The sequence below is a fragment of the Oryctolagus cuniculus genome, chromosome 10, assembly GCF_964237555.1.
Source record: "Oryctolagus cuniculus chromosome 10, mOryCun1.1, whole genome shotgun sequence".
NCBI classification, from domain to species: Eukaryota; Metazoa; Chordata; class Mammalia; order Lagomorpha; family Leporidae; genus Oryctolagus; species Oryctolagus cuniculus.
The window spans coordinates 75658253-75670928 of NC_091441.1; the positions used below are offsets into that span (position 1 = coordinate 75658253).

A 12676-nucleotide genomic window follows, 5' to 3' on the forward strand; every position below is an offset into this window, starting at 1 on the left:
TTCAGCCACTTAAAGAAGTAGGATAGACACGTGGAGATTGATGGTGGAAGATCTACCATATTTCTAGAGTTAAATGAGGGACACAAGGACCTAAGAGTGGAAACAGCATAGTCCTATGTTTGATCCTAAAACAGGAGCAAATACATATTTAGCAAGGTGATGCATTGAAATATTTTAGAAAGGATGCATAAACTCAAAGAAGGCTGGTTGGGTTAGGGATGGCAGGGACTCATCATTTTATATCTGTTGCATGGTTTGAAATATTTTACTATATGTATGTATTAATTTTAGTTTAAACCAAATTAGGAGAAACAATTATGCTCTTGCCACTTCTGACAGAGCAAGAGGGAATAACTGTTTCAAGAGTATAAGCTTTGTTCTTATGCCCGACTTAGTGCCTAGCGGTCATGTCTGTGTTTTTTTAACCCAAAGGACACCCAAGATGGATCATCCAGTGAAGGAATCTTTGTGTCCAAAATAGTTGACAGTGGGCCTGCAGCCAAAGAAGGAGGCCTGCAAATTCACGACAGGATTATTGAGGTATGTGAACACCGGCCCGTGTCTTTTAATAGGCGGAATGCCATCCTGTCTTGGTCAAGCTCAAAGCAGGACGTGTGTTGGGGGAGGGAGGCCTGAGGGGTAGATGGTTGGGCAGGAGGCTCGCTTTCGCCCATTGTGTGGGACCAGACAGAGTGTTGACTGCCTTGGTGTTAAGTTTTTGTTAAATATAGAGAAGCTGGATTATGAGTGGCATGTTCACAATTTGGCTCCTTTCATGCGGACTTGCATCTGTTTTGTATGCTTCAGTTATAGCTTTGTGCAAAATCCATCGGAGGGTTGTGTGTTAGTTAGAACCAGATGAGCAATCCCTGTTGTACAAATTGTGACGCTTCGCGTTGGTTGGTTACCAGGGTACATGGTGTCAGCTTCGGCGGCATTCCCCTGTCTTGAGGGCTCACGGCACACAATTATTTCTACAAATGCATGGGGCTCTCTTCTGTCTGTCTTCTCTGCCTGGTATCAGTTGTATACCTTGGTTGTCCAGGGATGTGCGGGCGAAGGTTGATATTAGGATTCACTCCCGTTGTCATTGACTCCTTCATTTTCCATTGTTTACTCATATTCCAAACTTTTATATACTAGGTTTATAAATATCCCTGGGGATGGGGAGAAGTAGGTTGCTCAGCCCCACCATGCATAGAATACCCTGGAATGGGATTGTGCCACGGTCTAGGCTGTTCCAAGTTGCTGAAAGGGACAGAGTTATTTGTTGCTACCTAGTAAGGACTCTTATCACACAGTTTGATATGAATGACTATTTTTATGCAGGTGTTTCTGACCATTTTGATTACTTTTTGATGGGCACATCCATGGGCTTCCATTGGTTGCCTTTCCTGTTCAGGAAAAGGTAAATATGGAAATCCAGGATGATTTGCTAGATCCCACAAGAAACTCACCATGGCCGTGGTGGAGTGCACTCAGTAGGAAAAGAGAAAAACAGCACTGTTCCCCACGGGGTTTGCTGTTCCACACGCATTTGCATAGCGTCAGTGTTCTCATGGGCTGCTTCAAAACTCTGGATTGAACGAGAGCCATGACGGTGCACTGAGCCCAAGGCGAAGCTCGTACTTGTGGAATGTGGCCCGTACGTCTCCTGGGGGAACGGAGTTTCAGGAAGGCAGAGAACAGACTGGCTTTTCCAAGTCCATCTGGATGAATTCCGTAACGTGCAGTGCCGTGTGCTTCAGGATAATTTATGTCCTCAGGAAAAAAAAAAAAAAGCACAGTTAACATCTCCTGGGAAAATGAATTGTAGGAGTCAGGGTGTAAGGATCTCTCCTCTGATGGGGGTGGGAGGTAGGGGATTGCCATGCGGGAAGCTGCGTGTTAAAAGGATGCTTGCTTTGGTTTTAAGGACATTATTAATATCATTACATTGCCTTGGACTCTTTGAAGAGTTCTTGAACTTGGAGCTCTTTCTGCTGTGTGCTGTAGGGTCAGTCTTTCTACTTCCCAGGTCAGGGGAGTGTTTTTTCCCCTAGCAAGAATTATCATGAGTGAGAGCGCTTTCAATAGGGCCCAGATGCATTTATCTTTTTTTTTTTTTTTTTTTTGAGAATGAATACATTTTCTGAGACTATTGTTCAAAAAGATAAGTACAGCCTCTGTTGCCAAGGGTTTGGTGGAACAGCCAGTTTCTCTAAGTAATGGAATTTCATTGCGCTTATGTTTTGCAAATGAGAAATCTACAGCTGGGCAGGATTTTCTCTTGGCAAAGGATGATCTGTGTTTGAAATGTTCAGTCTGGTTTCTGGTAAGTCACATTCCCCTTTTGGACAGTATGTAAAATATTAATCATGCCCCAGTGTTGAGATGCAAAGAAGGGTCTCAATGGAGAAAGGACACAGGGATAATTGGGATGGATACCCTGTGCCCTCGGCTGTCATAGTCTAATCTCTTTTGACGTGATACAGAGATTCCCATGACTGAAGAGATGTGCTCTGTGTCTGCGTTTATTACCGAGCGGCATGAATTTGATTCTTTTACGTGTGTGCGTGCATGTTCTATCACTACTGAGAGTTAGAGGCTTTCTGGCTTCCCGCCAAAGGGCTCCCTTATTTAGGGGAGCAAGCAAACTACTACCAGATCTGCACCCCCAGAACTTCAGTTCTTGCAAAAGGGTCCTGCTGTAAATGCTCAGGCTCAGTGACGTCAGAAGCCACCGCGTAGGCGCCGTCAGGTGCCGCTGAGAGACTTTTGTGACATGCGCACTGAGAACGCTGCTGGGTACGGGACGGTGGGGCTGGGGACCGAGGCACCGTGACTGGCATCGACCTCTGTGTGGCCGTTTTCCACAGTGGTGAGCAGTCAGGGTTCGGTTCCAACGCACGAAGGTCCAGCCCTCCTGGGCATGTGTGGAGTGCATAGATGTGTATGGCGAAACATACAAGGGGTACACCTACATAGCATAAAACTGACCATTTTGTCACCATTTTCTAGTGCCAGGGACATTAGGTCATTGTCAGTGGTGTGCAGCCATCCTCGTCACCGTTCTCCGGGCCTTCATCACGTTCCCCAACTGGAACTCTATGCCCGTGGAATGCTAACGGCCTCCCCACCCCCACTCCTGGCAAACCGTTTTTTCTTTCTGGCTCCCGAGTTTGACTTCTAAGCGGGCTAATGAAAAATGCCCTAGAGGTTCATGCATCGTAACATGTAACCGGTACTTCCCTTTTTTGAGGCTGAATGCTATTCTGTTGTCTGCGTGCGCCACATTTTGCATATCCACTCATCCATCCGTGGGTTCTCAGTTTGTCTCTGCCTGTTGTTTGCGGTGACCATGAGAGTACCCTCTGTGTGTAATTAAATTATGTAAACCCGCTTTGTGATGTCAGAGGCAGGAGCGACACCTGGGGGGGCCTCCCCTGGAGGCAGATGGATGAGCGACCCTCCTCTCCTCCCCTGCCCTTCCCACCCGGATGCTCCCAGCCTGGGCAAGCATGGCCCCCAGCACTTGTGGGGGCCTCCTGGAACCAGGTGCCCAGCCCAATGGCAGTTGCCTGGCAACCCTGCCCGTGGCGAAGCCCCGGACCAAGGGGTGGTGCTGGAGCGGATTGGAGTCCCCTAGTACCTGCGTCATGGGAGACAAGACGGGGAGGGCTTGTAGGCTTTGGCTCCGTGGGAGTTTTAAGGAACCAGAGGAGCAGCCACAATAAAATGGCAGAGAAGCAAGGGTGAGACCTATGGCACCCGTGAAACAACTCTCCTGAAACCTCTCACTGGAATTTGGCTTGGCACCACCTATCCCTGAAAATAAAACCTCCCGCCTGGAAGGGATAGTGTGGAAGGTGGCAAAATTAACAAGAACCATTTAGAAATTCCAGAGGGGCAACTGATGCGGGAAATTGCTGGAATGCAGAACAGCTATCCTCCTGGTGAAGGAAGTTCCATGGAGGAGAGTGAATGCAAGGCTTTTGGTGGAAACTCAGGCTACTGTAACTGCTGTGGTTTGAGTGATTTGGCCTCTTGAAGTCATGTAGGACTTCAGTACTAAGAGGGTGGGAACTTAATGGGGGAGGGGCGGGTGGGGGCTTGGTGGGAGGTCTTTAGGCCAGGGTAATCTTGGCAAGCTGGATTGGGCCCAGCCGCTGCATCTGCTTCCTGGTTCACCATGCCATTCTTCCTCCCCATGCTTTGCCATTGCCACCTGCCACCCTCCTAAGAGGCCACACCCGTGGACTTGACTCCAACAGCATGAGCCAATAGGCCTTTTCTCTTTAGGAAGTCCAATGTCGTGGGTATTTTATTGTAGTAACAAAACTAATACAGGACCACGCATCCTATAAGGCTCCTCGCTCTGCACCACTCATGATAGCACTTCAGTTAATCAACAAGTTGGTTCTTACCCTGGATTGCCAATGCCATCAGGAGACTTTGTAAGGATAGAAATGAACTTTGTATTAATTCACACTCAACTCCAGAAAACAATAATAGCGAAACTTCATCTGTTCCACATTGGAATTTGGAATGTGGGAACAGCACTGTAGAAGAAAGCTTAACAGGTGAGAGTTATTTGTCATGAAATGGGAAAGCAAAGGATACTTTACACAGCTATTTTTAAAACGTGGGCTTGAACTTAAAGTCATAAACAATAGAAAACCTTGAAGAATCAAGGGAACCAGATGAAGCAGTCCCATATCCTGATCTCTCTCCTCCTTTTGGAGTTCTGGACTTGCACAAATTAGCCCTCTCCAAGTAACGTGGAACCTCTAGAAAGCTGTGGGGAACACTTGGGATGTTGTTTACCAGAACTGGCAAGATCAAAACGTACTACTATACAAAAAGTGCAGTTGAGGCTACAAACTGTGCTCCATACTGCAGCCGTTACTGAGCGACTGTCTCTGCCAAAGCTGCCCTGAGAGTGAGACGGCCAAAGATGACTGACTCTTTGAGCCTTGAGACATCTTGTGTAGATAAAATTTGAGAACAAAGGAAAAACAGTTCTGATTCCTGCAAGCTTGGACAAAACGTTTCCAAATGGAATTGGAGCAATGCTGGAAAGCTTAAACGTCACCCTAGACCAGCAGTTCTGAAAAGTTCAACCACCACAAAGCAGTGGACTGGAACTTGGGATGACGTTCTGAAGCCCAAATGTTCCATTTGAAACCCAGGCCAGGAATTCGCTTCCAAGTCCACTGACGTTCAGACAACTCAATCATTGGTTAAAATGTGTGCCACCAACCTCCTCCAACAGCAGTTTTACCTGTAACTCCGTTTTTCCTTAAAAATCAGAGGGAAGAAATTAAGGCACTAGAGACAAAAAAAAAGAAGCTTTGCCAAAAAAATATATTTGAATGGGCCATTTGTACTCAGCAGCTTGTCACCTTAATTTATAGTGAAAGATAAGTGTTCTTCTAATGACCCAAACAACTCTTTCCTTTCATACATTCCTATATGAGCAAACCTGTTCCAGGAATCTCAACTAAAATATGGTTTATCATTCCAAGATACAGCCATTAAATGCACACACACACACACACAAACAACAATTGCTTATGTCACATGGAGTGGAACATGTAAAAATCACTTCTGACATGTCCTTATACAAATCCAAGGGCTTCTTTATAAGACATTTGACATGTTGGGTTTTGCATGTTATAATTCAAAGACATTTTCTGTTTAGCAAGCAAACTACTCTATTCCAAAGGTTGTTCTTTTGTTTTTACAGTATGATTCTATCAATAAATGGCATAATTGAAAAAAATCATATGTTTACATGTAAAACAATTAATTGGGCAAAAGACCTGAATAAACATCTCCCAAAGGAATACAAATGACCAACATATATATGGAAAAAGTGCTCAATATCATTAGCCATTAGGAAAATGCCAAACAAAACCACAATGAGGGCATCATTTCTAGTTCGAATGGCTATTATGTAAAGTGCAAAAAAGAACAAGAAAAGGCAGAGATATTGGTGGGAATGCAAATGAGTGCAGCCATTCTGGAGAACAGTGCGAAAGTTCCTCCAAAAACTAAAAATAGATCTACCGTGTGACCCAGCTATCCCACTTGTGGATAGATGGCTGAAGGAAACAAAGTCAGCATGTGACAGAAATACCTGTACTCCCATATCCATCATGGCACCAGTCACCATAGCCAGGGTGTGGAATCAATCTGGTGTCCATCCTTGGATGCATGGGTAAAGAAACTGCAGCATACAAACACAACGGAATATTATTCAGACATAAAAAGTAGTAAAATCCTGACATTTGCTGCAAAATGGGCAGAACTGGAGATGATTATGCTAAGTGAAACAAGACACAGAAAGATGAATACCATATCTTCTCTCTTATAGGTGGAAGTTAGAACAAAGTTGATCTTAGCTTAGTTGATCAGAGGCTGGGAAGGGGAGGGTGAGGGAGAGGAGAGGGTTGGGTAATGGCTGTCACAACAGAAGTACTAAGTTGTAGTGTTCTGAAGCACAATGGGACAAGTTCATGCAGTTCACAATATTATCGCCACAGAGAGCTAGGAGACAGGAACAGGAGTGCTCTATCATAAAAGATAGGGAGATGGAAATGGTGACTGGCTCCTTTGATCAGTTGATGCTGTATACATGCATTGAAATACTGCACTGTGGCCGGCACCGCGGCTCACTAGGCTAATCCTCCACCTAGCGGCGCCGGCACACCGAGTTCTAGTCCCGGTCGGGGTGCCGGATTCTTTCCCGGTTGCCCCTCTTCCAGGCCAGCTCTCTGCTGTGGCCCAGGGAAGGCAGTGGAGGATGGCCCAAATGCTTGGGCCCTGCACCCCATGGGAGACCAGGAGAAGCACCTGGCTCCTGGCTTCGGATCAGCGCAGTGCGCCAGCCGCAGCGCGCCAGCTGTGGCGGCCATTGGAGGGTGAACCAACGGCAAAAAGGAAGACCTTTCTCTCTGTCTCTCTCTCTCACTATTCACTCTACCTGTCAAAAAAAAAAAAAAAAAAAGAAAAAAAAGAAATACTGCACTATGCCCCGCAAAAATGTGAAAGTATTACATGTTCATCAAAACCAATAATAAGAATTCCTATGAATCTGCTACCTCTAAAACAGAGTTATCTACACTCTCATAGATATGGTAGCTATGGTTTTGTTATTTTACCTGCATGAATGTCTGGTGAGATGTGAGAAGGCTGTGCTGGAAGAGGTGTCATTCTTTATTACTTGGAATTCTGCCTCTCAGGACTAAGATCATCTCTGGTGCATACCTCAACCTTTGTGACAGTGAAAGAAGCCACCAAGAGTTCTGAACTTCCCTCTGGGGAGTGACGGAGGCATCAAGGAGACCTGTCTTGTTCCAAACCCTCAAGATGAGCTGTGGCTTGCTTAGGGACAGAGTCGTCGACATTCCTGTCTACCTGCCTGACTGCCTAAGTGACAGCCATCAACTGGGTTCCCTGTCTGGGTGCTCCCAGCCTGATAAGGAAGCCATCCTGGAGCCTTCTTAGACTAAGTGCCTCCTGCCCCCACCAGCCACATGCCTGCAGGAGCCCAAGCTCTCCACTGGGTTCCAGTGTTCCCATCTGCCTTGGATCTGGAGGGACAGACTTATCAAACCCATCCTACCGCACGCCTGCTGCTGAGATCCGGGAGGTTCCCACATGCTCAGTGTTTGCTGCTGGCGTTTTTATGTCTTCCCTGTACCTCCTTTCCTGTGAGCTGCCCCAGGCCCTTCCTGTAACTTCTGACCCCACCTTTGATTGAATATACTCAATGCCTCTTTGGAAACCTAAATTTAACTTCTCCCAAGTACCCGTTATTACTCCTTCACAGTAAGCCCATGACTCTGAGTCTGCTTCCTGAGCTGTCTTTTAAAGACAGTCAGGGCCCCTGTACCTTAATACCCTTAATACTACTGGCTTCCTTTTCTTTTTTTAAAAGATTTATTTATTTATTTGAAAGCCAGAGTTATAGAGAGGCAGAGGCAGAGAGAGAGAAGTGTCCACCCGCTGGTTGACTCCCTAAATGGCCACAATGGCCTGAGCTATGCCGATCCGAAGCCGGGATCTTGGAGCTTCTTCTGGGTCTCCCATGTGGGAGCAGGGGCCCAAGCACTGGGGCCATCTTCTACTGCTTTCCCAGGCCATTCCAGAGAGCTGCATTGGAAGTGGAGCAGCCGAGACTCGAACTGGTGACCATATGGGATGCCAGCACTGCAGGTGGTGGCTTTACCCACTATGCCACAGCGCCACCCCCAACACTACCAGATTTCTTAAACAAACACTGTTTTGTTCTTTCGGACAATTTTCAACCTTTGGAAGAATCTTCCCAGTGCCCACAGATAGGTGGGTTAATAAACTTCAGCAGATTTCTTCACCAATATGGCAACTTTCTCTGAGGGCTCCAGCGACCATTCTAGACCCCTGAAATCCTATCCAAGTCAATTGTTAAGTTACTTTGGAGACAGAAAATATTGAAAAAAATCCTGGATGCCCAATATTACCCCCAAAAATCCCTCTAGCAGGTGCCCTGTGGGATCTTCCCATCTCCCTGAATGTCCAGGCACCTCAGTTGAGTAACCTAGGGAGCACTGGCCTGCTTCTATGAATGCGTCATTTGGCAAAAGGCTCACTCAAAGAAAAGCAAAGGAAAATCAAGGCCTACTAAGAGGCCAACAAATTCACTCTCAGGCTGGTGCTACCTGTTCTTTCTCTCTTAATCAACTTTTGTTTAGCATAGTTGTCATGTAGGTTAAGAGCCCAAGTGATAGAGCTCCACCGAGATTCCTAAAGACTGGGAGAGGCCACAAATATGTGTTTTGCTTGTTTTAATCCGGGTAGGCTGGAGTGTGTTGTGTTGTACTAGGCTCACCTCTCGTGGTAAAGGAATCCCCACAGTCATTGTGTGAGTTAAATGCTGTTCTGCTCTGAGACCTGAAACTTGGTTCTCTGGGTGCAGTGAAAGTAAGGCTTAAGCCCTCTCTCTGTCCGCAGGAAGCAGCCTTTGGTGCAACCTTCTGTAAATACGCCTTCATCTCACAAGTGTTCCTGTTGAAGACTGGGGGATATGCTCGTGGAAGCCGTGGAAGCTCGGAGGCTTCTGTGTGAACCAGGCCTTCCCTCTTTCTGTTGGCTCTTGGTTTAGTTGGTCCGTCATTGCTAACAGGTTGGGTTGCAGGTTGACTAGAGAGGATTAGGAGTGCCATCCCTCACTGAGAGCCAGGCTACTGAGTAGAGAAAAGTGAGATCCGTGCTTGTTCTGATTGGGGGGGGGGGGGGGGCGGGGGCGGGGATAACATCACGTTGTGAGACCACAGAACGGCCTGTGAATTAATTTCATAGAGCGTTATGATTTTTTAAAAGAATACAACATTCACCTTTTTTCCTTTTCACTTTTAATTTTGACATAATTTCAGACTTACAGAAATGACTCGCTTTGCTCTTTATCCAGATTATTAACATCTACTCAATTTTCTATATCCATTTTCTTTTTTTTTGACAGGCAGAGTGGACAGTGAGAGAGAGAGAGAGAGAGAGAGAAAGGTCTTCCTTTGGCGTTGGTTCACCCTCCAATGGCACTGCGCTGATCCGACGGCAGGAGCCAGGTATTTATCCTGGTCTCCCATGCGGGTGCAGGGCCCAAGCACTTGGGCCATCCTCCACTGCACTCCTGGGCCACAGCAGAGAGCTGGCCTGGAAGAGGGGCAACCGGGATAGAATCCGGCGCCCCGACCAGGACTAGAACCTGGTGTGCCGGCGCCACAGGGCGGAGGATTAGCCTAGTGAGCCGTGGCGCTGGCCTCTATATCCATTTTTTTGCCTTCCTCTCTATCCCTACATACATCAGGATGTATTTTTTGAGGCATAGGCTATTATCTTACCTTGATAGAGTACAGTTATCTAAATCAGAAATTTAACATTGGGATCATGCTGTGGTCCAATCTACAGGATTCATTCAGATTTCACCAGTCATTCCTGTGATGTCTTTTATAACAAAAGAAAATTGGGCTTTATTCAGTTTTCGTATGTTTTGAGTTTCCTTTACTTTAGAACAGTTCCTGAGTTTATCTTCCATGCCACTGCTGCTCTTAAAGAACAGAGTCGTCTGTCGAATGTCTCCTGGCGAGCACTTGTTTGAGGCTTCCTCTTGGATGCTTCCAGCTCACTTGCTCTTGGGCAGAAGTGATAAGGGTGTCCTTCCGGTGTGTAAGTTCAGAACTCAGGTGATGCTAGTATGTCCCACACAGGTTGGTGATGTTAGCTTCAACCCCTTGGTAAAAGTTGTATCTGTTTCTCCACAATACGCTTGCAATTGTCTTCTTAATAACTAGCAATTATCTTGCAGGGAGATACTTGACAGCTGTGTGCATGTCCTGCCACTCCTCAAATGATCTTACACTGGTTTTAGCATCCATTGATGGTTTTCAATTAAATCTATTATTATTGTGATGGTTAACCAATGGTCATCTTTTAAAAAATCTCTGTTCATTATACATTTTTAATTGACTTTCCTCCGTAGGAAAGTCTTCTTTACTGCCTGCCTGCCTCTCTTACTGGTTGTGTCAGTATGGACTCGGAGATTTTTATAATTTGGTAATTCACATTGGCCAATTTGGGCCATACAGAGCTCTTTCCAGCTTTCAAGCCCTGTCAAGCCTTTTGATGTGTTGCCATCATTCTCTGTCAGTACCTACAGTCTCAGCCCAAGTCCACCTGCCGAAGCTTCTCACTCCTCTTTAATGATTTACAACTCCTAGTAGGGTCCCTTTTGAAACAATCATCAATGTCCTTCTTTCCTTTCAGTTGAGCCTCTGATCTTCATTTACGTGTTCTCAATGATTAGAAATTACTAATGAAAAATCTTTGAAATATTTCCATAAGTTTTGGTTTGATTTTGAGGAAAAATATAGGCCACCAAGTAATTTTGAAATTATATTTTTTTTCTTTTCGTTATAAGAGTGAGAAAAGCTCCAGCGCCGCGGCTCACTAGGCTAATCCGCCTTGCGGCGCCGGCACACGGGGTTCTAGTCCCAGTCGGGGCACCGGATTCTGTCCCGGTTGCCCCTCTTCCAGGCCAGCTCTCTGCTGTGGCCCGGGGAAGGCAGTGGAGGATGGCCCAAGTGCTTGGGCCCTGCACCCCATGGAAGACCAGGAGAAGCACCTGGCTCCTGCCATCGGATCAGTGCGGTGCACCGGCCGTAGCACGCTGGCTGCAGCAGCCATTGGAGGGTGAACCAACGGCAAAAGGAAGACCTTTCTCTCTGTCTCTCTCTCTCACTGTCCACTCTGCCTGTCAAAAAATAAAAAAATAAATAAATAAAAAAGAGTGAGGAAAGCTCAGTTTGCCTTGTATAATGATATGCAGGAAACTTCTTCCCGAACAGGCACAGGCACACACACTTCATTTTTCAGTTCCATTAAAAATAAACACACAGGGCTGTTCTGCTCCTCTGCGCAGTGGCTGATCCCACTGACCACATTCAGCTCAGGAGTGTAAAGAACTCAGTGTCAGCTGTCCACTTATTTGTGTTACTTTGAAACCTCTAACTGTTGCCTTGATTATTCAACTCTTGTGTTATAATGAAAGAGATGCGGTATGATTCTGTGTTGAGAAGATTTCTTTGTTAGCTGCAAATAAGCAGACTTTAGAGACCCATTACTAGTAATGGACTCCAGCTCTCCCATTTCCAGAGGCAGAGACGAGGGCTTCGTCCTCCATGGCAATCCCAGTTTCACTTGGCGGTGACATCACCCCGGATTGTGCTGCGGAAGAATGCTGAGGCCAGGCCTGGATTGAGTGGGGATGAGCGTAATGATGACCAGTGATGCTTGCTGTGTGCACACTGAGCAGAAGGGCGATCCCCTAGGAGGTATCCTCCCCGTCTCTTAAAACTTGGGGGTTTCTATACCTGACATCTAATTTTATATTATGGCAATGATCCTCATACAACCCACTTGTTCCCTTTAAATAAGACATCTCAATGGATAGATGACTAATCAGCCCATGATCACACATAAGTGCAGGGTCATACATTTGGTATTGTTTAATTTGGGGATGCTGTGATCCAGTATGGCTGTCAAGACCTTAACCAGTCAATTTCCTTGTATCTGGGCTTTAATTGAATATTGTTTATTCACATATCCACCATAAGGTGCTGAATCAGTTGTACTTGATGGACATGATAGATAATTCACACATGCACACACATACACATTCTCTCCCACATGAATAATTTACTCAACCATCTCGCCCAACACCTATACCTCAAGCTGTATCAAAACTTATGAATGCACATTAATATATAAGCTTTTATTCCTGCTAAGTCCTTAAAACAAGAAGCCATATGAATAATTAAATGAAAGCATATGTTTAACTACCAATTCACTTGTAATTTCATCTAGAAACAAGTTATAGCCTAATTCCCAATTGAAATGAATTTTTAAAGGCATTTTTAAAAATTTATTTTCAGTGCATGTGAAAGCAGAGAGACAGAGAAAGAACAAGGTAGATTCACTCCTCAAAAGCCCGCAGTAGTCAGGGCTGGACCAGGTAGAAGCCAAGAGCTTGGAAGTCAGTCTGGTCTTCCATGTGGGTGACGGGGACCCAAGTACTTGAGCCATCACCTGCTGCCCCTGAGGGTGAACTTCAGCAGAAAGCCAGGTTGGAAGTGGAGTAGCAGGACTTGCACAAAGT

At 45.8% G+C, this 12676-nt stretch overlaps 1 protein-coding gene and 1 long non-coding RNA gene across 2 annotated transcripts in view; one reads left to right on the plus strand and one right to left on the minus strand.

Moving 5' to 3' along the window:
* The window catches only part of LOC138844074 (uncharacterized), a 31185-nt gene extending 22561 nt beyond the window's left edge, over nucleotides 1–8624 (minus strand). The window contains exon 1 of the long non-coding RNA XR_011379474.1: nucleotides 1458–8624. This is a non-coding gene — a long non-coding RNA (uncharacterized lncRNA). The remainder of the gene's footprint in view (nucleotides 1–1457) is intronic.
* PDZRN3 (PDZ domain containing ring finger 3) overlaps nucleotides 1–12676 on the plus strand; it is a 252081-nt gene that overhangs the window by 16875 nt on the left and 222530 nt on the right. Inside the window, exon 3 of the mRNA XM_051851467.2 lies at nucleotides 433–540. Within this exon, the coding sequence (XP_051707427.2) occupies nucleotides 433–540 (108 nt within the window). The remainder of the gene's footprint in view (nucleotides 1–432; nucleotides 541–12676) is intronic.